This window comes from Cetorhinus maximus, chromosome 11 (genome assembly GCF_964194155.1).
Source record: "Cetorhinus maximus chromosome 11, sCetMax3.hap1.1, whole genome shotgun sequence".
NCBI classification, from domain to species: domain Eukaryota; kingdom Metazoa; phylum Chordata; class Chondrichthyes; order Lamniformes; family Cetorhinidae; genus Cetorhinus; species Cetorhinus maximus.
Window position 1 is genome coordinate 62,303,768 of NC_135889.1, and position 26,703 is coordinate 62,330,470.

At 41.1% G+C, this 26,703-nt stretch overlaps 1 protein-coding gene across 2 annotated transcripts in view; it reads right to left on the reverse strand.

The window, feature by feature from the left end:
* Window positions 1-9,222: 9,222 nt before the first annotated feature.
* The window catches only part of LOC144686637 (integrin alpha-6-like), a 122,161-nt gene continuing 104,680 nt past the window's right edge, over window positions 9,223-26,703 (reverse strand). The window contains exons 21-26 of one of the 2 annotated variants that reach the window (XM_078552102.1): window positions 24,598-24,708; window positions 24,400-24,516; window positions 24,189-24,293; window positions 20,024-20,149; window positions 12,938-13,075; window positions 9,669-10,181 (exon numbers count right to left, since the gene is read on the reverse strand). In XM_078552102.1, the coding sequence (XP_078408228.1) occupies window positions 12,965-13,075; window positions 20,024-20,149; window positions 24,189-24,293; window positions 24,400-24,516; window positions 24,598-24,708 (570 nt within the window). In that variant the 3' untranslated portion in view covers window positions 9,669-10,181; window positions 12,938-12,964. Of the gene's footprint in view, window positions 10,182-12,937; window positions 13,076-20,023; window positions 20,150-24,188; window positions 24,294-24,399; window positions 24,517-24,597; window positions 24,709-26,703 lie in introns of both variants that reach the window. The other variant, XM_078552101.1, reaches the window with a different exon arrangement.

The following is a 26,703-nucleotide window of genomic DNA, read 5'->3' on the forward strand; positions in this document are numbered from 1 at the left end:
GGTGAAGGCACCGGGCTCACCCATTGGCGCCTTGATGGCCACATGTGTGCAGTCAATTGCGCCCTGGACACCGGGGAAGCCAGCAAGCACTGCGAAGCCTCTGGCTCGCTCAGTCTGGCTGGCCTCGTCCCAGCGGTAGTGGATGAAAGTCAATGCACACCTGAACAGAGCGTCTATCACCTGCTTAACACAAGTGTGGACAGCTGATTGGGAGACTCCGCAAAGATCACCCACCAACTCCTGGGAAGAGCTGGAGGCAGAAGTTGAGGGCAGCCGTGAGCTTCAGCGCCACTGGCATGGGATGTCCACCCACACAGTTGGCACAGATCTCAGGACCTATCATCTGACAGATGGAGGTGACTCCCACAGCTACCTCGACTACAGCTCCTTAGACCTCGCTTCCTGTAAGGACTCCATCCCATTCTTTCAGTTCCTTCGCCTCCGTCGCATCTGTTCTGATGATGCCACTTTCAAAAACAGTTCCTCTGACATGTCTTCCTTCTTCCTTAACTGAGGTTTCCCACCTATGGTGGTTGACAGGGCCCTCAACTGTGTCCGGTCCATCTCCCGCGCATCCGCCCTCACACCTTCCTTTCCCTCCCAGAACCATGATAGGGTCCCCCTTGTCCTCACTTGTCACCCCACCAGCCTCCGCATTCGAAGGATCATCCTCCGCCATTTCCGCCAACTCCAGCATGATGCCACCACCAAACACATCTTCCCTTCACCCCCCCGGTAGCATTCCGCAGGGATCATTCCCTCCGGGACACCCTGGTCCACTCTTCCATCACCCCCTACTCCTCAACCCCCTCCCATGGCACCTTCCCATGCAACTGCAGAAGGTACAACACCCGCCCCTTTACTTCCCCTCTCCTCACCGTCCAAGGGCCCAAACAGCAGCATTTCACTTGCACTTCCCTCAATTTAGTCTACTGCATTCGCTGCTCCCAATGTGGTTTCCTCTACATTGGAGAGACCAAACAGACTGGGTGACCGCTTTGCGGAACCCTTTGGTCTATCCGCAAGCATGACCCACACCTCCCTGTCGCTTGCCATTTCGAAACACCACCCTGCTCTCATGCCCACATGTCCATCCTTGGCCTGCTGCAATGTTCCAGTGAAGCTCAACGCAAACTGGAGGAACAGCACCTCATCTTCCGACTAGGCACTTTACAGCCTTCCGGACTGAATATTGAGTTCAACAATTTTAGATCATGAACTCTCTCCTACACCCCACCCCCTTTCCGATCCCCCCTTTTTCCCAATAATTTATATAGATTTTTCTTTTCCCACCTATTTCCATTATTTTTAAATGTATTTCCATTTATTGTTTTATCTCTACCTTTTAGCCTATTTTGGTCCCTTCCCCCCCACCACGGCTATCTGTACCTTGCTTGTCCTGCTTTCTACCCTTAATTAGCACATTCCTTAGATATCACCACCTTCAACACCTCTTTGTCCTTTTGTCTATCTCCACCTATCACTGGCCCTCTATCTAGCTCTACTTGTCCCAGCCCCTCCTTAAACCAGCTTATATTTCACCTCTCTTCTATTTTTCCTTAGTTCTGTTGAAGAGTCGTATGGACTCGAAATGTTAACTGTGTTCCTCTCCACAGATACTGTCAGACCTGCTGAGTTTTTCCAGGTATTTTTATTTTGGATTTCCAGCATCCGCAGTTTTTTGATTTTATCTTAGTGTTTAATTTCCTGCCAATTCTCTTCAAGGAATGCCTACCTTGAAGAAGTATTGTTCTTCTCTCCGACAGGATTTCCATCTCTCTCTTTTGCCTTGTTCACCTTCATTGCTTTCAATTTCTCTCCCGGTGTTTACTAAAACTCGCTTTCACAGCCATATTTCCTTCCTCACTGACTGTCTCCGTCTCCGACTTACCCCACGTGCATTTCAACTGAAGTTCCATCCCTCATGTTTCGAACCCACCCAAGATTACAGGCATCTCCGGGACATACAACCGTCCTCAGACTGCTGTTCTCGTCGCATCCTGAGATCCACACTCAGTGCCATCCACCGTCATATGAATACGCTCGACCTCTCCCTCTAGCAGCAGCTATTTCTAAGCTGCCCGTGCCCCCAGTTTCATTTTACTCTTCGTCTCATCCGACGCCTCAACAAGAAACTTTGTCTCTTTCTTTCAGGTGCAAAGGAATGCAAGCTCCAACAGCCCATCGACACCAAAACCCATCCAGGACCCTCCACCCCTACCTGTCCCTCTGTCCCCATCCTGTCTTCCAATCCCAGCCCCGGCCGTGTATTCACTATACCCCCTAACCTTCCCCTCTCTGATGCTGAACGTTCAGTGCTCAGCAAAGGACTCAGTTTCATATCCTTGCGCTCTCATCTCAATGAATTTCGGGCTCGGCACGATACTGAACTCTTCTTCCGCCGCCTTCGTCTCCGTGCTCACTTCTTTGGGCAGGAGTCCTCTCCCTGTTCAATGGATCCTTTTACCCGCCTCCAATATTCTCCCTCCACCTGGACCCCTCCCTCTGGATTCTTGCGAACACCTTCGGTCTGTCCGCAAGCATGACCCAGGCCTCCCTGTTGCTTGCCATTTCAAAACATCACCCTGCTCTCATGCCCACATGTCCGTCCTTGGCCTGCTGCAACGTTCCAGTGAAGCTCAAGCAATGTTCCAGTGAAGCTCAACACAAACTGGAGGAACAGCACCTCATCTTCCGACTAGGCACTTTACAGCCTTCCGGACTGAACATTTGAGATCATGAACTCTCTCCTCCATCCCCACCCCCTTTCTGATTCCCCTATAGATTTTTCTTTTCCCACCTATTTTCATTATTTTAAAATGTATTTCCATCCATTGTTTTATCTCTACCTTTTAGCCTATTTCGGTCCCTTCCCACCACCACACCCCCACTAGGGCTATCTGTATCTTGCTCGTCCTGCTTTCTACCCTTAATGTCACCTATTAGCACATTCCTTAGATACCTTTAACACCTCTGTCCTTTTGTCTATGACATCTTTTGGCTTTCTCCACCTATCACTGGCCCTCTATCCAGCCCTTTGTCCCACCACCCGCCCCTCCCCCCTTAAACCAGCTTATATTCGCAGTTGTGAAGAGTTTTGAAGTATTCCTGCTCCCACAGGCAAGTATCAGTAACTGTAAGCATTAAATGTCTGACAAATAACACTCATGACCCCACTCATCCCTACTATCCTGCCCGTGGATGAGGTTTATACAAACGTGGCCTAAACACCTGCTCGTTGCGACGACCTGAAGATCGCACAAGCGCCAAATAAACCCCCGACAATTGCTGCCTCAAGGGCCTTCGGTGGCTCGTTAATTAATGGCAGGTGCGCAGAGATCATGGCGTGCTCGCCCACCTACATATCACAATGGCGCGTGGTAACGTCGGGACACTCGCCGGACGTCACCGCACGTCATTTTACGCATTGCTGGGCGGGGCCCGCCCCCTCAGAGATCTCTGTACCCGCCTGCATTTCCTTGATATTCATGGTGCCCATGCCTTCCTTTACCTAAGCCCTAAACTCAAATTTCCTCCCTGTACCTCTCCACCTCTCTCCCCTTTTAAGATGTGACTTAAAACCTACTTCTTTGACCAAACTTTTGTTCATCTGTCTTAATATCTTAAGCAGCTGGAGGTTAAATTTTGTTTTACAATGCTCCAGTGAATTCATATATAGCTTCTTTAATGTAGTAAGTCATTGTTGAGGAAGCAAAGATTGATCATTAACCATGGAAAAACATTCAGTAAGAGTCAGAACCTTCAAGGATTGACACTTGAATCTTGTTGGAGACAGTAAATTTACCATGAAGTAACTTGACTGCATGGATGTGGTCCAAAATACAAAATTATCCAACATACATGGTTTCTTAGCAAAAATGGTTGTGTCTAGAAAGCAATATTACACACATAGGGATGAATTTTAAACCTCATTGGATTGGAAGGGGAAAAAAAAGCAGGCAGGGGAATATAGCCCAAACTACTCTTTGTACCAACATTCCACTAAGTTCCCAATCTTTGATCAACAGAAATGTTCACATAGAAATGATAATTGACTTGTAAAATGGTAAAATGTTAATCATTTACACAGTTTCTAAGTTTGAATGCAAACAATTCTTATATGTCATGAAAATGGTTCTTTATCTCTTAGATGAAGAAACGTAACTTGAGGGAAGAGTTTGCCAAGACACACAGCAGCTAGGGTTCAAATTTATTTGCCAGTTACATGTAAATCACTTGAACAAACAAACCAAAATATTATTCAACTTTCGATAATTAAGAAAACATTCTTGATAAATAATCTTTATTTTGTACTGTCAATTTCTAGAAAAACCCTACAGATTCTTTTAATCACAGGTGTATAACATTTAAGCAGTTTATAATAGCAAAGAGAGCATTTAATATTTAAACATGAAACTTGTCAAATAAAGTTTGAGCAAATATTTGTAATTAGAAAACTTCATATTTAATTAGTAAAACAATTTTAGAATGAAGAAAACGCTTTAAAAAAAAAACTCATATGGACTTTGGGAAGTGTAAGGCTAAATGGCATTGCCATGCACCATTAGTTGCATTTTTAGTACCTCATCCATCATGAAATTATCTGTACTTGACATAGGCAAGTGACAGTATATTCTAGGGAACAGGAAAAATGAAGTGGGTACCCGCACCAGCCAGGTAGATAATTAGACATGTACTCAAATTAACATTTCCAGGTTTTACTAGGTTAAACCCAATTTTGAAATGTTTCTTAAATTTAATTATCCAGATTAACCCTAAAAGACGACGAAGTCTGGACAGTGGATAGGTAATGATGTTTGAAAAGCATTCTCAAACAAAGCCATCTAGGATATCACGTAATGTTAGTAGATATATTTCATTAGAGGGGGTTTGAGTATCTGAGGTTGGAACACAGTGCTCTGAAAAACTTCTTAAAGTCTGCTGTCAGTTCCCATGCAGCTAAACAGAAGCTGCTTTTGGCAAGCGGTTTGTCTTTATGATATTTGCCAAACTCTCAGGCAATCCTGAATATAAAGAAATCCTTTCAAAGGCTTTTTCAAAAGCCATACTACAGTAGTTGTGCTTTCTTTCACATAAACACACACAATGAGGTACTCTCAATAAAACCTCACTGCAGAAGGAACTAATAGAGGTGATTCAAGTTATTCAAAAATTCCACAATTTTGTAACAAGTATGGACTTGTCAGCACCACTGAAAAAATTAGGAGCATTTGTTAACAGTGAGATTTCTTAGAACAGGAGCCACCTGTTTAAGCTTCCCATCTGTATCATCTTTTCCTCACAAATCACTCAATGTGATCTGAATTTTTTGTCTGCCTTTTTAAAATTACTAAGGATACAAACAAAAATGCAAAAAAAAAAATGCACGTTTTACATTGATATGATTAAACTTATTCATTCAATTGTCTTTTAATGCCTTCGTTGAAGTCTTTGCTTGAAGGCCTCAACTTCATCTCAACAGCAGAGGCATTTGCTCAAAGTAGTGGGTATTGTGGGTTAAGTTTAGGTTGCTGTCTGAGAACGCACATTGATTTCCCAAGGATGTATCAATGCCATCAAATCAGATGTACTAGTGGAATATCTTTCTACTGTTTCTAGCAAAATTATTTGAAAATCTAGAGGATTTATTTAAAAGGTTTTATCAGGTAAAGTTTATATAGAGCACTTTTTTTTTAAAGAAAGAGATATTGTGTATTTGAATTTCCTTAATGCAAGTATTCCATGTGAAGCATTTTTGATAATTTACAATTTATGAGAAGAATCCATTCTAATTTTTTTAAACTCTGTAATGACCTGCAAAAGAATATTCGGGTAATTGCAGCAGCAGCAGCAGACGGTAATCACCTATACACAGAGTAATCCCTTACTTGTCTGCTTTACATTCTTTTCAAATGACAAACTGCTGAAATCATGTTCTCATAACACAAACACCTAAAGTCTGGCTATTGCGACAGCTCATAACATCTTGGGGATTTCTTCAGAAACAAAGTTAGTCATTTCTAAAGAAAGTGCCACATCATTAACTTTTAGCTAATAACTAGATGGCAAATGTTATTCTTAACATTTAAATCATTTCACACTGCAGCTAGAATTCTTTCTAGATTGCCAGAGATTCAAATTATGAAGAGGTTGCTCTAACAGGCAGTATCTCCAAATGTTTTTAAACAAGGAAAAAGTTATCTGGACATGTTGAGGTTCTGTAACAGGAGATGACGTGTTCAGATTAGAGCAAACTGCAAGAATGAAAGAGAGTTTCAACCAAGACCGGTTACTGATTTGAAGCACTTCTGCTGTATTTTCTTTTTATTTATGATTTGCATACTAATTTACTTACTAAGTTCACCTCTTTTCACTTCAAAAGTGTTGGCCTTTTGCTCAGTAGTAGCAAACCCATCTCCAAATCAGAAAGCTGTGGAATCATAGCTCCACTCCAGAGTATGAGGCAGAAGATCCAGGCTATTACTTCCATACAGTAATGCATTATCAGAGACAGGGCCTGGGATAGTGGGGTGCACAAAGTGGAAAACACCAGGCCCAAGCTCTGGTGGGGGAGCCGAGCTCTCTGCCAGAATAGCAGCAATCATTGGCCAAATAGCCTGTCAACTAGGACGGTCTATGCACCAGATTGCTACTGTACTGGCAGTGTCCAGGGCAGCCAATCATTGGCCAAGTAGGATGCGCCACATTTCCCAGTCCGTCCTTTCTTGCTTGCCTTGTGTAAGGACTGTTATATTTCTGTTGGGCACTGTGGCAGCGGGTGCTTTTTCATACCTGGTTGAGGCACAAGGTAAATGGTCTACCTCTACATTAAAGTTTACCCCCACATCCTGCATTGCTGCCTCAATTGTCTGCAATTTGCACTCCTTGGCAGGCGAGAATAGGCCAGGCTGAGCTGTGCCTTCCTATTTCCCCACTCTAACACCCATCCCCCCATTCCCAATTTAATGGTTACCAAATTAGATTCTACGAGGAATGCCCAATTCGGCAACGTATTTCAGGAGAGGTGACTGGCAATGGTGGAATCACACTGCGGCAACAGGCAGCACCATAAAGACAGGAGAAAACCAGAAGAAAAACAAATTAACTTGCATTATGGAATGACGTACAATATTAAAATCACAAATAAGACTGAAATGAAGCTTGAATTTCTTATAAACTCATGTATTTTAAAAGCGGATCTATGAAATTACAAGATACACGTGCACGAAATTAAAGTACTTGACATCTGCACCTAAAAATTATATAATGTTCCTTTAAACACAAATCAGAGCCATAAGCAACTTTTAAAATTTTACCCTTTTTCAAGAAGTCCCAGTGCTGAACCAAATCAGTGCCAGCTTATCATATGGGGCTATATTTTGCTCTGCATCACAGAAACAAAATATCCATATTTAACTGAAATCAACAACCCAGTAATTAAATTATAGAAAGGCATGGATTAGAAACAAGATTCTGGAGAACTCCACGAAATTTTGGAGTGTGGGGGGAGGATATCTATAAAAGTCAATCAATTGTTATAAATGCTAAAAAGTTCATTTTTAATAAACTGCTCCAAATGTGCTGGTAACCAGTGCAGTGCAGAAATGGATGCAGATTTCTGGTGGGAGAGATTGCCTCTCAGCTATGTAAAATGAGACAGCAGAGAAGGCTATATGTCATGGAAAAAAAAATGTAGTGCCATGTTGCAAACTTATTAAAATCAAAAGGCATGAATATTGCAGAAAAGTATGAAGACAAAACATTTGCACACAAGGAATGCAACTGATATCAAAAATATACTCAAAAAACACTAGCACCACAGAGACACACTAATACAGGTACTGGAATATTTAGGAAAATACTTATTTGCACAGCAGTTTGCAGCTTGCCATTTGGCACATGACACAGCAGCGATACCTGCATTGGTAACAGCAGTTAGGCGGGATATACCTGGCTACAGTGGTACAGTGCACAAAAAGGATCATTCATGAATATTTACACCATTGCTATGAAAGCATTGGGATCCAAAGTCCAAGGTGCATTCATGGTTAGCTTTAATTCCTTGCAGAAGACTTACAAGTAATTAAGTGAGAAATCCCCAGACCCCATAATTTCCCACTGCTCATACAAAGCCATGCTCATCGTGAAACACCTTCCAGCAGTGGCACATACGGAACACTCAAGTCATTAACAGCTGTGTCATCATGTAGCTCTGCATAAAGGATTCTGTTGTAATAGCCCCTTTGCCTGCCCTAGTGCCTGCTATGGGTTAGCATCAATAAACACACAATAAAATGAGATGCCCAGTTCTGGTGCAAAACTACCAGTGCTAGTCACAGATATGGATAATAGTTCTTTTGTATTTTGTGCAGCTCAGCAGTTGGCTATGTAGGCTCCCAGCTGTGCTAAACTATCAGCAACAGGAGACCTTTGCAGTGGTGCAAGTGTTCATGCAAGTTGAAGAAGTTCAAATTCAAGAGAAAAACAGATTATAGAAGTAGTGAAAACCTCAAAACTAATAATTCACTTTAAGCGGTTCTGCAGTATGTGATAGTTTGAGTGGAGGAAAAGAAGCATCAGTTGTCTGAAAGACAAAATATGTCTGACTTCTACATGGTGGAGGTCCTTGTGGTATAAAAGTGGAGTGGTGGTCCTCTGCTACTAACAGAGCCTGGCAGATGGTTAACAATTCACTGAACTCTTTATCTCAAAGATGTGTCCCTTGCCCCCCGCCACCCTGGTGAGCCTGTGTTTTCTCATGCACTGTTTCTCCATCATACACAGACAGCTGATTATTACAGTTGACCCACTACCTTGTTAGTATCTACAGCTAGTTGGGCACCTTCTCTGTTCCCTGCACTCCCATGCCATCCTCTCTTCTTCCTCCAATGTGATTTATTTAGTACATTCATGCTCTCAGGCAGAGAACACCACTATAGTATTCATTTCTTTCTCTGCTCTGGTGATGCTTCAAATTGTCTCTTTTCTCAAGCTTACTAACTCAGGGTATTACTTTCCTCTGTATGTAAAATTGAAGATAAATATAATTTAGCCAGAGAATTTCTCCTTTAATTTTACAGACAGAGGAATACTTGTGCTCAGGTCAGGTAAGAAACAAATTACTCGTTTTTTGATTTGACCATACAGCTACTGAATGCTGCTCCAGGCCGATTTTAACAAGCTTGACACGCTCATTAAAGTATTTTTTTCTTCTTCCCTTTTCAGTATCATATGGATGTAAAGCTAACTCAGAGTAAAACTAAGCAAAGGCAAAGTCAGATAGCACTTTCTCCAGATATTAAACCATTTTCAGTCAAGTCTACATCTTCATAAAAAAATTAAACCAAAGCAAAATGTAGTCCATTTTTACATCCAGAACATTTGTTTCCCCTGTAGGGAAACTTAGCCATCTGTGGCCATACTAATGGTTACTAAAAGGACACAATTTATGACAAAATAAATACCAGGACATTCTAAAATATATAACTATTTACAAAAATGTACAACTTTTTTTCAATCCCAGTTCAAAATGTTGACTATTTTCTGAATACACAAACTGGGTCCTGGCAATACTGAAACACATTCATCAATTGAAAAATCAATAGTCAGTTGCACAGTTGACTATTGCACATTACTTCAGGTTAAAAATGACAAAGACCAACATGTTACTGAATGGAATTAGAAGATTTTTTTCACATCTATATTCTGGAGCAGATGGTAATTCAATCCCATGCTGCTGGGCACTTGGCTTACAAGGCAAATCTTATGCACCAAAATTGTCAAGCATGAACGGTCTAAAAACTATACACTCCACAAGGCATCCTGGGTGTACTTAAAGATAAGAAGGGCAGCCACACTGAGGTATGTGCTGCGCAATACAGGAAATCTCTACATAACCAAGGGGCATCCTCAGACAGTTGAAGAGAAATCAATGCACAGTAATGCAATACCAAAATAGTATAGGTTACCTTAGTGTTCTAAATTCAATAATTTTAAGAATACAAAGATAATGGTTCTTAAGAGTAGCTCTCATTTTCCTGCCACGTTGTCATCCATTGTTTCTTGTCACATTTCTTGTTCAAGTTTCCATCCTCAAAGGTTTGTCGCTCTTCTTTCCGGATTCGGACTGCGTGGTAGCGTGGAACACGGTTATCATAACGGGAACGTTTAAAAAATCCACACTGTAAACAGGGGGAAAGTGGGAATTAGAAAGATAATGTAACCTCTGAAAAGGAAACGCACCGATTCTCTAGAGACCTATTCTATTTGAGAAGCACACCACTCAGGAATGAAATAGTGTGTGTCAGTCACTTACCATTACGAAGAATAATGGAATAGATTAGTTCAAATAATTATTACCAACAATTTCTTCTTTAACAGTTATTTTTAAAAAGTAAGTTTAGTAATAAACAATACAAAGTAGAGGGTCTCAGGTTCCACTCTTTGCCTGTGCCGAGTTAATTAAGCTCAGCCAGAGTGGCAATTCGAGGGTTACAACTGACGACTTCCCCCAGGATAAAGCAAAAAACCTTCCGGTTCTTGGTTACTGATTAGTGACTTCTGTTAGAAATGCATAACTATAGATGCTGGGTGAGGACAACATCAGGTTCAAGACCTCTGTGGGCAAATAGCCTGCCAACACTGTGGTGAAGTTTTGTACACAATTAATGTCTACTTGGATGAGGCAGTGCAAGGCCAATACTGCCCATAAACCCATAGTCCTGCAAGACTCAGCAGAGAAGGAAAGAAAATTGGCCAAAAAAAACACAAAACAAACTTACAGTTTTCATGTAGACACTTTAACATGACAAAAGAAAATCACTGTTAGAGTCCTAGGTCAGTCTGTAATTGGTCAGGTACTGTTTGAACAGATTTATCAGCAGGAATTTGTGTTCACAGGTGTAAATATAAAAACACTTACCTAATCGAATCGGAATATACTTTATGTAACCGTGTAGTTATATCAAATTTAAGGATGAGCTGTTCCTTCGTTAAATTTATCTAACTCCATCAAATACTATGGGAGGAATTTAACAAAGCCTGCCGGAGCAGGCATGGTGGCAGGAGGGGCTGGGAGAAACAGGCGGGAGGACCTTTGTCTGATTCCTGGCATCGGGAAAACTGTCCCCAACTTAGTGGGAGGCGGGGAGGGAATCCAACACAGGACTTCCACCCACTGGGGGTGAGATGTCAATTAGGTTCATTAATTAGCCACCTAAAGCCAATTAACCCTGAGCCCACCAGAATGTAATGATGGTTCAGAGGTTTAAAGCAACTTACAGGGGTCTTCAGTAGCTCCCGACGGCTGCTGACAGCCACCCCCATTGCAGGGACTAAAATCCGGCCTATATTTGTGACAGAACATCCTGCAAAGTCATGCTCTCCCAAACTGGAAAGATTTTACTGTATCACTGACTCCAGAAAACTAGTTTAATTTTAAAAAAAAAGGCAAAATTTCCTCTATGCTTTTCAGGATCCCTGCTGTCTTAGTCAAATGGTAGTCAGAAGCCCTAATAATGTGGGGAACAGTCATCTGGCTGTGGCTTTCTTCCCGAATTGGCCAATTAATGGCAGAGGGTGTTGCTGTCCCATTAAGGACATTGGGCAGGCTCTCAAGGCTGGAGGACCAATAGTAGGCCCTCCAGCACGGAAGTTGCAGCAGGCTGCTTTCTCAGGTAAATGAGGGAGAGATCACCCAAGAGAGAGGCACCCATTCTCCAACTTTCTTAACCCTAAATTAAAGAAACGTCCTCAGGAGCCAGATCACAGCCTGTGGCTGCAGCTGAAGACAGGGAGGCCAGGAGGGCTTTGGGCTTGCCTGGAGTAATGGCCAACCCCAGTTTGCTGCCATGTAACCACCACCAGACAGCTACACTGTTCCCCCAAGGACTCTGACAATGGACCTTAATTGGCCTTCAACCAGTTCAATGAGCTACCTGCCACTTGTGGGTGGGTAGCCCTGCAGCCTCCCAACCTCCCTCCTGGTAAATGGACCAGGGGTGGGATAGAGTTGGCAATCTGGCACGCCAGTCATCAGTGCAAATTTATGCACCCGCCCACCTCTGTGCTCGCCCATACTGGGGCCTAACAGATTCAGCTCTATATTTTGCCTCACAAAAGGAAAAGAAATACAGACTATAAATCTATCACCAGTAATATAATTAAATAAATGGATATAAAACAGTAATTCAAGGTCAAAAAGTTGCTTCAATAACACCCACCATAAAAAGTACAGTGTGAACATGCAGCAAATTTATCAGCTCTAAACACAGCATTTTAAACAGCAGAGTGAAACTATAGAAAGATCTTTCAGCTATCAACTTTGAAAGCCGGAACCAGCAAAAGATCTGAAGAGTGAAAGTTCCCATTTCCAGTAGCCTGAAAAGTAAGCACCATTCCCCACGCAAGAAGTTTACATGCAAGCATCATAAAAGGCTGCAGTAAATGCTGGCCCAGCCAGCGAGCCCACATCTCGTGAATGAATTTTAAAAAGTCAACGTGTAAGAGTACCGAAAGTTCCAATTAATCCAATAGCAGCTTTGTGTTACATATCTGGTGTGTAACAGAGAGATGCTATTTAATTTTGCCCATTCTTCTTAGCGAAGAATGACATTATATTTTCAGATAATTGTCAATGATGGCATGTTAAAATCAGATTCTAAACTAACTGAATAAATGTACAACTTTGAATAGAATAAGTGGTGGTAACTCATCTATTCAAAATTGTTTTCTCATTTGTTTTAACATCAGAACAACTCGATATGGTCTCCTCCACTGAATCCCAAAATAAAGCAACTAAATGATCAAAAAGGGGATTTAGTTAGATGTTAATGCTGTGCAATTGTGTCCTCCTTTGAGTAAGCAAGGGGTAAAATGATGCCAAGCTCCACACACCATGCCCTCCAAGCCATGAACTGGAGACCAATGGACTATTTACCAATCAATGGAGGGAAGTGAGTCAACATTATGCATCAGAGGTAAGTCTTTCTTTGTCAGATGGCTGAACGGAGATCTCAGCCTTGGGATACCAGGCATCATAGTGAGGATCTTTTCTGTTTTTCCTGAAGAAACCAAACTACAAGGAAACAAGTTGTGTAATAATCAAGATCTTTTATAAAGTCAGTTATCAGTACACACTATGGCTAAAAGTTGCACAATTAATGGTAATGTGGGTGCAATTTTACAGAACATATGTTGATTCAATATACCTTCATCGGATGTTTTTAAAATGCACTTTTTAAAAAATGAGAATAAAGGAAATGCCCACTTGGCACTGACATAAATATTTACAAGGTCATTATACTCTGACTAATTACAGTTTATTAAACGGATTACAATATCCAGACCATCCTTGAGGCACCCAACTGTGTTACCTGAGAAGGTAGTAGTTTTTCTACTGTGGTATTTTTTCTGGAACTGTAACTAAGTCCAATCAATTGCCATAATAATGTCTTAGTATAATAATGCACCGTAATGGAAAGGTTCACAACAGAACCCAATGAGGTATGTAAAATGTAAATCTGCACCCCGCTCCCACCCACCCCATATCCTAGTGAGCAAAGGCATCACTCAGGAATTATAAACTGAAAGGTTCCTGCTCTGTCCTGAATTAGCTGAGCTCAGTGCAGTGTGGAAGGAGCATCAGACCAAAGGGAACAAAGGTCGTGATGGAGGGTAAGTATTGAGACAAAGATTTAAGATCTAAATAAGGGGCTAGTATAATTAAATTGGGTTAAAATTAGTGAGGTCTTAAGTTTCAAATCTTAAGGTTTTTTTCAAAAAGTAATGTTTTATTTCTGTAAAGTTTAGTTAGTAGTCTAACAAATAGATGTATCGCAGAGCACCTGAGTCTTGTCAGATGCACATCCTGTTCCACGTGGGAATTCTTGGAGGCTTTTCGTGTCCTGGACAACCACATGTGCAGGAGGTGTCACCTGGGGGAACTCAAGCCCTGGGTTTCAGAGCTTGAGCAGCAACTGGCATCACTGCAGTGCATCCTTGAGGCTGAGGGCTAAGTGAATAGCACATTTCTGATGCGGTCACCCCACCGCTTAACAATGTGCAGGACAAGAGAAAATGGATGACTGGCAGATTACCAAGGAGGACCAGGCAGGTATTGCAGGGGTCCCTTGAGTACATCTAACTCTCCAGTTGATATTCAGTTCTGGTGAGATTGATGGTTCCTCTGGGTAGTGCAGTCAGAAACAAATCCATGGCACCATGGGTGGCTCCAGCTATATGGAGGTGGGGGGAGGGGGGGGGGGGGGGAGAAGGGGGGTTGATGCGAGAGTTGCGAGAAGCAGGCAGATTGGGAAAACAATACTAACAGGTGATTCAATTGTTAGTGGGAAAGACAGGTTTGTGTATCCAGAGCTGTTGCCTGCCTAGTGTTAGGGTAGAGAAGTTCACAGAGACTGCAGTGTGCTCCAAGAGGGGAGGGTGAACAGCCAGCAGTAGTGGTCCATATCAGTACCAATGGCATGGGTAAAAAGAGGGATGAGGTATTCCAGGCAGAGTTTAGGGAGCTAGGAAAGAGATTAATAAGCAAGATCCCAAAGTTAGCAATCTCTGGATTGCTCCCATTGCCACATGCAACATCAAGAGATAGTGAAGGAGGGACGGCTTTAAATTCCTGGGACATTGAGCCAGGTTTGGGGGAATATTGGACCTGTAAGGCCAGAGGTGCTGCACTTCAAGAGAGCCAAGACTAATGTCCTCATAGGGCGCTAAGAGGGAATATAATAAAGTCTAAATTAGCTTTACAGTGAATGTATGTGAATGCACAGCGCATGGTAAATAAGGTTTGGTAAGCTGCAGGCACAGACAACCACCTGGATTATGATGTTGTGGTGATAAAGAAGACCTAGCTCAAAAAAAGGACAGGACTGTATACCAAATATTCTAGGATACAAGGTGTTCAGGAAAGATAGCAGGAGGAGGTAACAATATTGTTCAAGGAGAATATTGGAGCAGAGGACGGCTCCAAGCTTGATGGGGGAAAGCTGCAAGATGCAGACTTAAAGCAAAATAGGCTTGTGAGAAACCAGAATATCCAAGGAGACAGTCGGAGTTCTGTAACTCTTTACTACGGGCATGTGAAGCAGTGATGAGTCAGAGAGTGAGTGGAAGGGAACCTGAATGCATGTGGCAATCCAGGGGAGAGGAACATTGGAAGGAGAGTTCAAAACCCTGGAAGTGGACCATTGTGGAAGGTGTCTGAGAGAAAGCATCATTTGGGAGAAGATTCCAAAGCGGGTTCTTCGAGAATGTAGACTGGAAACCCTCATGTGAAAGACAGAGTCCAGTGAGACCAGGTTGGCTCACAATGTGACGAACATCTGGGGGAAGTTGATCAGAAATCCATAGCATTTGTTTGGGGTGGCATCTGTCACTTGGTTTCAGAGTGTGGTGTGCCTGACCACAGGGTGCCTATTGGTTTACATGGACTGTGTACTTACTATGATCATGAGAGTATAAGATAACTTTTGTAACTTGTGTTATCCTTACAAATCTGTATATATCCGTAAAGGTATAGCTGTGGGTGAAGGAGTATTGTAATTATAGTTCATCTTTTCTTGTCTAATAAATGTTTAATTCTTTTGTTAAAAGATCATCAGCTGACTCCGGTGACTCTACTCAGTAGCCACTCTACATGTACGTAATCAAAAAATTAAAGTTAGGATCTATCAAGCCAGGCTCCACCCTGGGATCTGGCTTGTCCTGGAATATCATCAGCTGTGATCATAACACTTGCCATAGAGGGAGTGCAGCAAAGGTTCGCCAGACTGATTCCTGGGATGGCAGGATTGTCGTATGAGGAGAGATTGGGTCGACTAGGTCTGTATTCATTAGAGTTTAGAAGAATGAGCCAGGATCGCATTGAAACGTATAAAATTCTGACAGGGCTGGACAGACTGGATGTAGGGATGATGTTTGCTCTGGCTGTGGGTCTAGAACAAGGGGTCAGTCTCAGGATACAGGGTAGGCCATTTAGGACTAAGGTGAGGAGAAACTTCTTCACTCAGAGGGTGGTGAACCTGTGGATTTTTCTACCACAGAGGGCTGTTGAGGCCAAGTCACTGAATATATTTAAGAAGGAAATAGATTTCTGGACTCTAAAGCCATCAAGGGGTATGGGGAGAGAGTGGGAGAGAGAGTGGGAGTATGGTGTTGAGATAAAGGATCAACCATGATCATATTGAATGATGGAGCAGGCTCGAAGGGCCAAATGAACTACACTTGCTCTTATTTTCTACGATTCTCAGTCTTTGATTTTTGGAGTTAGAAGATTTCATAAATACTTGTATGGTCGTAGTTTCACGATTGACACTGATCTTAAGTCACTGGCAGCTATTTTGAATCCAAAGTTTCCAGTACCCACTTCATCTGCAGCCCGAATGCAGAGATGGGTTTGATTTTATAAGTACGTCATTAAGTACAGATGAGCGGAAGATCATTGTAATCCTGATGCGATGTCTAGATTACCATCCCTATCTGAGGTAGAGCCAAACAGAGAAGATGTATTTTTCTTTCCACAGGTAAATGAGTTGACAGTTACAGCAGATGACATTGCTACAACAATTCATAGGGACCCTGTATTGGCAAGGTTGTACAAATACATTGCAACTGGGTGGCCAAGACAGATACTAGATGTCGATGTCAAGTCATTTTGTGTGTGTAAAAATGAGTTGTCAGTTGATAAATGTTGTGTTATGAGGGGAGTCAGGGTCGTAATCCCTGAAAAGGTACAGGTTGTAGTTGCTATGTGATCTTCATGATCAACGTTTAAGGATGAGCTTAACAAAGTCTAGCAAGAAGCTATCTTTGGTGGCCAGTGTTAGATAAGGACATAGAAAACACAGTGAAACAGTGTAGGGTGTGTCAAGCAGTAGAAAAGAAGCCACCATCAGTACCTTTGTAACCATGGATATGGCCAGCTAGAGTGTGGCCGAGGCTGCACGTAGATCTTGCAGAGTGAAGGGCAATAGCTGTTCACTGTGACTGATAGCTATTTGAAGTGGATTGAGGGGTTCCTGATGAATCAAACAACAACTAGCAAAACTCTAGATATTTTGCATAATTTGTTTGCTGCTTATGGGCTCCCAGAGGAAATTGTGTCCAACAATGGACCTCAGTTTTGTTGAGAAGAATCATAATATTCATGAGAATGAACAGGGTAAAACAGACTATCATCCAGCTTTAAATGGAGCAGCAAAGTGCACAGTACAAATTGTTAAGCCTGCTCTTGTTAAGCAAATGCTAGATTCAAATTGGAAGAAACATCAGTTGTCATTGAATCACAAGCTGGCAAATTTTTTGTTTAATTATCATATCACAACTCGCACTACTATCGGCAGAATTCCAGCTGAATTGTTGCTTAGAAGACAGCTCAGGGCAAGGTTTTCTTTGCTGAAACCACATTTAGCACAGTCAGTACAAGAGAAACAATCCAGGCAGAAAGGGAGTCATGATAGGGGCAGAGTGAGAGAAAGAAGTTTGAAGTTGAACCAGAAGGTTAAGGTGAAAAGACATCATCACATGTGGTTGAAATGGCTGCCAGGGAGAATTGTGAAAATATGTGGTCCTCACGCATATTTGATCAAGATTTTTGGTAACGGAAAGGTTTGTAGATTTGTACATATTGTTCATGTTTTACCTTCAGGAGGTTCACGAAGAAGGAGGAAGTTGGGAAGAATCAAATGAGTCTGATGAATTGGATAATTGGGATACAAGTAGAATACCACAGTTACTCCAACACAAGTTGTGCCTGAAACCAGTTTGGATTGGAGTCAGAGTCAAACAGACATGTCTAATAAAAGGGAAAATTCAACTGGAGGTCAAGGGCAAAATCATTCTTTGTTGGAGACTTAGGCCTAGATGGGTCAAGGCCCTTCTTCAAGTTCTGAAAGTTTAGATCACAAAAGAAGGTTCCTCTAACAAATAGGAAACCAGTGGTTAAGTAAGAGTTATAAACAAGAAATGTATAAATTGTATGGAATTTGGATTTTCATATAACTTTTCCATTAAAGAGAGAGGAGTGAGGAGTGTAATAGCATCCTCTTGTGGTCATTTATATATGCATGTACATAAGTAAACCAGAATAAACCAGTTTCATTTGGGTACTTGACCTCCATGTGGCACACTCTCTTTTGTCCTGCAAAAATATCACACCATTGCTTTTCCTGATCTATATGAATGACTTAGACTTGGTTGTACAGGGCACAATTTCAAAATCTTCAGATGATACAAACCTTGAAATATAGCGAACTGTAAGGAGGATAGTGATGAACTTCAAGTGGATATACAGGAGGCTGGTGGAATGGGCAGTCACATGGCAAATGAAATTTAATGCAGAGAAGTGGAAAGTGATACATTTTAGACGGAAGAAAAAGGAGAGGCAAAATAAACTAGAGGATACAATTCTAAAGGGGATACAGGAATAGAGACACCTGGATGTATATGTGCACAGACCGTTGACGGCAGCAGAGCAGGTTGAGAAAGTGGTTAAAATGGCATATGGATCCAAGACTTTATAAAGAGAGACACTGAGTACAAAAGCAAGGGCGGTATGATGAACCTTTATAAAATACTGGTTCCACCTCAGCTGAAGTAATGTGGCCAATTCTGGGCATTGCACTTTAGAAATAATGCAATGGTTTTAGAGAGGCTACAGAAAAAGGATTTGTGAAAATGGCTCGTGGGATGAGGGACTGGCTCGGGAGGTGAGAGCTTCAGTTATGTCAATAAGTTACAGAAGCTGGGGATGATCTTCTTGGAGAAGGTTGGGAGGAAATTTCATGAGGAGTCATGAGGGGTCAAGACAGAGCAGATCAAGAGAAACATTGGTGGAAGGGTCGAGAAACAGGGAACAATGATATTTGGTGAGTGGTAAAAGGACCAAAAGGAGAGAGGAAGAAAAACCTTTTTTTAAATGCAGCAAGTGTCAGATCTGGAATGCACCACCTGAGATATAGTGGAGGCAGATTCGATTGTGGCTTTTAAAAGGCAATTGGATAATTATCGGAAGGAAAAAAATTGCAAGGCTATGAGGAATGGAATGCTGAATTACTCTTGCAGTGTGCCAGCATGGACTTGATGACCCATCTGGCCTCCTCCTACAATGGTGCTACAACCATTTAAAAAAAAATGAGCTGATGCAATTTATATAAAACTTCTACAATGGGAAACCGTAAGAAATCTATCAGCCAAGGATCCTACTGGATTGGATTCCAATGACTTCTGCTGGAATTTGCATTTGTGGGTATAGGGCAAGGGTAGGACTGGCTCAGCTAAGATTCCTTCCACAGTTGAACTGTCTGCTGATAATCACTCTCTGGGCCCACAAATGGAGAATGCCATTTAAGTGAGTGATCAGAGAGCTGCCAGCATTCTTGGAATTACACTCCAGTGAACAGTCAGCACCTTGAGGAGGTAGGAGAAGCGCAGGAAATGTTAACGTATCAACTTATGCCATAAGCACCTGTGCAAAGATAGCTTTTGTCCGTCACAGTAACTGGTCATGGGTCTCCTGGGCTAGGAAGGAAGAAAACCAACCCATGGTTCATGCTTCCAACTGCCATCTAGCGATCTCATTGGGAAAGTGCATGTTCAGGGAAGTTTGAGTGAGTACAGAATCAAGCTCAGCTGGGATGGTTCTCATGAATGAGTGTAATGCTTTCTCAGTATCAGGGCTCACACATGAATAATAACCCAAATGGGTGAGAGCAGCAGAAGGCTACCAGCATCTACAAAACAAGATCGCAATAAGAATCAAGGAAGGTTGGGGAGGAAAGGGATGGAAACCTGGGATGAAATAAAACTATGCCCTGTTGTGTATCCTTCATATACAAATACAATCTATTTAACCAGAAGTATGGTGTGTTGAAACCTTTTTTATACTTTATAAGTTCAAGTTGTACCTCATCCCTACCACCACATGTAGTTTGTTCAATGAGGAACAGGTTGTAGATATTCTAATTTCTCTGAATTTATCTCCACTTAAATCATCCACAGTGCCACTCACCTTCCATAACAAAAATACTAGAAGCGCCAGCATCAAAATTCCAGCCAGGATAGCAACAAAAATGATCCACCAAGGAACTCCAAAGTAATGACTCTCAGTTTTTTCAGGGAACACTGTGACTTGTACCTGAAGGAACATTTTACAAAGTTGTTTATCAGTGGAAAAAATGCTCCTTTGTTTGCACATGGCTGGCCATCTTTAATGGCATAAATCAAACACATTGGAACAACAACAAAGCATTAAAACATGTTGAAGACAGATCATTGATAAACATGAAAGAACCAACAGATTCCTGATGAGACATGTATAACTGCGCAGGTAAGACCACTTTCAGTTTCAAATTACAACTTCAATTCACAAACATATAGGCCAGAATTTTTACCTTGTCGGGGAGTGCGTGCCCAACCTGAACAAGTATAAAATGACGCGCGATGACGTCGGGCAAGTTCCCCAACATCATCACGCACTTGTGCGATATTTCAGTCAGCGGGTGTGCACAAGAGTCGGCAGCGCACCCGCCAACAATTAACAGGCCAATTAAGGCCACTAAAGTACCAATTAAATGTAACTTTTTGCTGCCCGTCCAACCTTGCAGTTGGCCATTGCACTTTTTAGGAAACCTCATCCACGGGCGGGATGAGGTTTCCAACAGCAAATAAAAATAAAATAAATTTTTAAACTTTTCATTAATAACATGTCCTTGCTCAGAGTCACATGAGGAGGCATGTTTTTTTTTAAACATTTTTAAATTCTTTATTTTTGATTTTTTATATCTTCAGCTCCTTAAGGCAGCTCTGTGCCTCAGGGAGCTTTTCCTGTGCACGCACCCTCGCGATGCACAAAGTTCTCCGCTCGCTTTCCTCCCCCGCCCCCCAACACAGGCAACGCTGAAATCGTGGTCGCAGCCCAATCGCGGGTGGCGGTCAGCTTCCCGACCACTCCTGCTGAGCCCGCCTGACGAGGGCAAAATTCTGCCCATACAAATTATACAAGACACTCCTTTTGAGTCCATTTGAGTTAGTACTCATGTTTAAAATCATCAAAATCTTGGGCCATGGACCTTTAGCTGAAAGCCTGAGAGGGAATTATTTTTTTTAGTAAGCTTCTTGCCTGCATTTCAATGCTGTACTGACCAAATACAGGCCAGAAGTCCAGAAGTTTGCTTTTAGCTATTCTAGTAAGTTTAAAAAATATTAATTTAAATCCATTTAAAATTTATTATGGTCCTTCTTAAGGATATTTATGAAGAATCGCAGAACATCAGTTCAGGACATTCTGAAGTTTTTTTTAGCTTCTTAACAATGAGCTTCTAATGTTAGATATGGTCTTCAAAATAGTTCAATGTTAAATGTAATAAATTAGAAGTATGAAGTTTTGCTGTTTAATATTACTGTAATAATCATTTAACAGCATTTAATAACATATCAAAAGGAAACAGAAAATTACAATCAGTAATACAGTTAAAGTCTGCATTTAAATCTGCAATGTCACATAGAAATTGAAACATAGGAAGGGGCTATCAGCCACATAATCTTGTTCTTATACAAGCTCATCAACCAGAGCTATGTTTGTAAATTTCCCTGCCTATTCCACAAAGACATTTGTGTACTGTTTTTTCAATTATTTATGCCAGGGGTCAGCAACCTTACAGAAGTGGTGTGCTGAGTCTTCATTTATTCACTCTAATTTGAGGTATTTTGTGTGCCAGTAATACATTTACCGTTTTTATATATAATTACCCCTCAACCTTCCCTCCAAACTCCTCCAAACACCCCTTCCCCACCTCTCCCCCACTCCCCAAGCCCCCCACTTCCATCACCACCTCCCCCCCACCTACACACACAGCATCCAGTTGGTTCTAACATTGCAGGGATTTCACCTACCATTTTTCAATCGAGAGCTCTCTCCTGACAGTTGCCATGCTGCTGCTGCTGACCTTCGGGCAGCTTTGGCTTTTTGGCGAGTTTTAAATGTGGGAAAATGAGAGGTTGTCTACTTTGGCAGGAAGAGTAGAAAAACAGAATATTATTTAAATGGAGAGGGACTACAGAGTGCTGCAGTACAGGGGGATCTGGGTGTCCTTGTACATGAATCACAAAATGTCAGCACGCAGGTACAGCAAGTAATTAGGAAAGCAAACGGAATGTAGGTCTTTGTTGCATGGGGATAGAGAACAAAAGAAGGGAAACCTTGCTACAACTGTGCAGGGCATTAGTGAGACCACACCCAGAGTATTATGTACAGTTTTGGTCCCCTTACTTAAGGAGGGACATACTCGCATTAGAAGCAGTTCAGAGTAGGTTCACTAGGCTGATTCATGAGATGAGGGGCTTGTTTTATGAGGAAAGGTTGAGTAGGTTAGGCCTATACTCAATAAAATTTAGAAGAATGAGAGGTGATCTTACTTAAACATAAAATTCTGAGGGGGCTTGATAAGGTAAATGCTGAGAGGATGTTTCCTTCATGTGGGAAATCTAGAACTAGGGGGCACTGTTTAAAAATAAGGGGTCTCCCATTTAAGGCAGAGATGAGGAGAAACTTCTTCCCTCAGATAGGTCCATTAGTCTTTGGAATTCTCTTCCCCAATGAGCAGTAGAGACCGGGTCATTTAATATATTCAAAGCTGCGTTATACAGATTTGATTGACAAGGAAGTCAAGGGTTATGGGGGAGGGCAGACAGGAAAGTGGAATTAAGGCCACAATGAGATTAACCATGACCATACCGATGTACTTTCAATGATCTGGAAGGATCTTGTTGTTTAGTAGCTTAATGCCACAGTGACCATTAAAGCTGTAGCCAGAGCCTTCCCGGTACTTGAAATTGTCTTTAAATACATTATTATTCCAAATTCCCCCTTAATTCTTCTAATCCATGTCCCCTTGTCATCAATTATTTGCCAACTACTTGTGAAAGATCGTTACTATATACTTCTTCAAAATCTTCCATAATCTTGAAAACTATTTGATCACCATCCTGGAAATTTCTCTATCAATGTGAAAAAGATCCAATATCTGTGCTTTCCTTCTGAACTACCGTTATTCTGGCCCAACTTCTTTGTATCTTTCCATGGCTTTAATGTCACCGCTATACTGGAGGGCTCAGAACTGCACACCATACTCCAACTGTAGTCTATCCAATATCTTATAAAATTCAACTCCACCTCCCAGTTTTTATATTCAATATGCATATGTCTAAAGAACAGAATCAAATTCTGATCCTCCACTTGTATAAATCTCACTTTTTAAGAACATATTTTTCTTAAAAAAACATGACTTCACTCTTCCATGCCATTGAACTGCATCTGTCACCTGGCTGCCCACTCTGCCATGCTTCATGTCCTGACCTACATTCTGTAAAATTCCAAAACAACTATAGCTTGCATTTATTTGGCACATTTAATATAGTAAAACATCACAAGATGCTTCACAGGAGCGTTATCAAACAAAACATGACACAAAATCACAAAAAGATTTTGCAGTAGGTGACCACAAGTTAAAGACATAGATTGTAAGGAGCACTTAAGTGAGGAGAGAGTTGGGGAGCAGAGCTTAGGGCCCAGGACTTTAACTCTTTGCACCTACACTTTGCTGTTTATATCCTAGCCAGCTCTCTAGCCATATGGTTATAATCACTCAATACCTCTACCTTAATTTATGTAATATTCCTTTTATTGAACTTTATACATACACACATAGAAACAGACAGGCACACAGACAAAACATTTACTCATTTGTTACCCATACTCGCCTCTACTTTCCTCAAAAATTTGGTCAAGTGTTTTTCTGCCCTTTACCAATCCATGTTAACTATCCCTGTTGGCCCATTACTTTAACAGTTAATAATTTCAGTCTGTGATATGCATTCTGGAAGTTTACCCACACAGAAGATTTGGAAAATTACGATTAAAATGTCCGTTGTCTACTTGCCAACATTCTTTAGTGTTTTGATATGCATAATAAATAAGCTTGGTGACACCTTTTATACAGCTCTTCAATACAAGTAGATATTAATAAGTAATTACATATTAATGATATTTTTACTGCTTATATATCAATGCATTTAAATTAATTGGGAGAATATTTTTCCAACAGTTTTTTTGGCTTTTCTCTGTATCCAAATTACATAAGTAATTTCTTCTTAAATTGCTACAAGAAGTAAATTACCTTAGTTTCAGCATTAGCATTGTTAATCTCAATGTTTTTAGCCTCAGGTGCAACAGTTATCTTGGCTTTAACAATGATATCAAGGTAGTTCAGTTTGGAAAATTCCTGCAAAACAACACAAGGCATATTTTAAAACAAGATTGCATTAAAAACAATTTTAAAAGCACACATTTACAAAAGATTAGAAAACACAATTCAGATTCATATTTACCTCAAGGAAAGTGGTGTTCCATAGCCGTGAACGTAAAATCAGGAATGCATTGCTATCAAGTCCTTGAAGGGGACAGTTTATATTAACACATTTAGTAGTCTTGGTCTGGTCACAATCCTGCAGAATGTTTAATTTCACAGTCAGTTTTGAAACAAAAGGATTTTGAAACAACATTTTTGAATCAACATCTGCACTTACCAGAGTTGCATATTTCCTTTTATCAGAGAAATGGGAGGAAATTACTCCTGGATTCTTCTTCGATTCATTGCCCTCAAGCTCCCTTCTTTTCCTTGTTTGACTAGGAACTTCCTGAAATAAAATAACTGCATGTAGCTTATGAAGATCACAAAATAGTTCAAAGATTATGTCTGTAAATAGATAATGAATGTCAACAGAAACTTACATCTATGACTTAAACAGGCACAAAAATTGAAGTTTGATTCCCAAATTGTGCCGAGTTAACTGATATTAGCCAGTGTAGCATTTGGGGTATTATAACTGATTTTACTTATACGCCAGCTAGGAAACAGGAAAAAAAAAATACACCCTGGGTTCCTGACCCTAATCACTATCTGGTGAGGATCATTGTTAGAAAATGCATGTATGAGTCTCAGGAAGAATAGCTACTTGAATGAGATACTGGAGGACCACTCAACTTTGTGAAAGAGAAATGAAATGGAAAGGAAATCATGTTTAACTATTAGAGGTTTCTAAAGAAGTAATAAGCAAGGTGGATAAAGGGGAATGTGTAGATGTGGTGTACTTAGATTTCCAAAAGGCATTTGATAAGATGCCACATCAAATGTTACTACACAAAATAAGGTTACATGGTGTAAGGGGAAACATATTAGCATAGATAAAGGATTGGTTAGCTAACAGGAAGCAGAGAGTAGGGATAAATGGATCGTTTTCAGGTTGGCAAGCTGTAACTAGTGCAGTACTACAGGGATCAGTGCTGGGGCCTCAGCTATTTACAATCTACATTAATGATTTGGGCGAAGGGGTCAAATGTATGGTAGCTAAATTTGCCGATGACACCGAGATAGGTAGGAAAGTAAGACGTCTAGAGGAGTTAGAAAGTCTGCATAGACAGGTTAAGTGAGTGGGCAAAAATTTGGCAGGTGGAGTATAATGTAGGAAAATGTGAACTTGACCACTATGGCAAGAAGAATAGAAAAGTAGTACACTATTTAAATGGAGAGAAGTTGCAGAACTCCAAGGTACTGAGGGATCTGGGTGGCCTGGTCCATGAATCACAAAAAGTTAGAATGCAGGTATAGCAAGTGATAGGGACAGCAAATGGAATGTTGGTGTTTATTACAAGGGGAATGGAATATAAAAGTAGGGAAGTTTTACTGCAGTTTTACAGGGCTTTGATGAGACCACATCTGAAATGTGTGTACAGTTTTGGTCTCCTTATTTGAAAAAAGATATAATTGTATTAGAAACATTTCAGAGGAGGTTCACTTGATTCATCCCTGGGAAGGTTAAACCGGTTGAGCCTATACCCATTGGAGTTTAGCAGAATGAGAAATGCTCTTATTGAAACATACAAGATCCTGAGGGGACTTTATACCAGGAGGATGTTTCCACTTGTGGGGGAGACTAGAACTAGGGAACACAGTTTAAGAAAGTCTCCCTTTTAAGATGGAGAGAAAGAAAATTTTTCTCTGAGGGTTCTTGGTTGGAATTTTTTTCCCCAGAAAACAGTGGAGGCTGGGTCATTGAATTTATTCAATGCAGAGTTAGACAGGTATTTGATAGACAAGGGAGTCAAGCGTTATGAGGTGGGCAAACAGAAAAAAGTGGAGTTGAGACCACAACCAGATCAGCCATGATCTTATAGAATAGCGGAGCAGGCTCAGGGGGCTGAATGGCCTATTCCTGCTCCTAAGTCCTATGTTCCTATTTCCTTATTTACCTCTGCCAATGCCTTCAGGCAGATGAGACCAAATGGTTGGGTGAAGGAAAATACATACACACACGCCACAGCCAATATGCCAAAATACTCGTTTCTCATACTTCCCATCTGCTATTAAGATGTGGTTTTAAAAAGCACAAATATTGCAGCATAATATTGAAATCATTTTTAAACAAGGAAGAGTTAAATGCTGGCTGCTGTAAAAAAGTCAGGTTACTTGCTTAAAAATAACCAAATACACATTTAAGGCTGTTTCTATGAGAAACACACAATTTAAATGTCCATGATAGCACAACTCACCAAGAAAGTAATGCTTTACTACAACACAAGATGTAATAACCTTGTAAGTCAATCGCAGCTATGAGTAATAAGTTAATAATTAA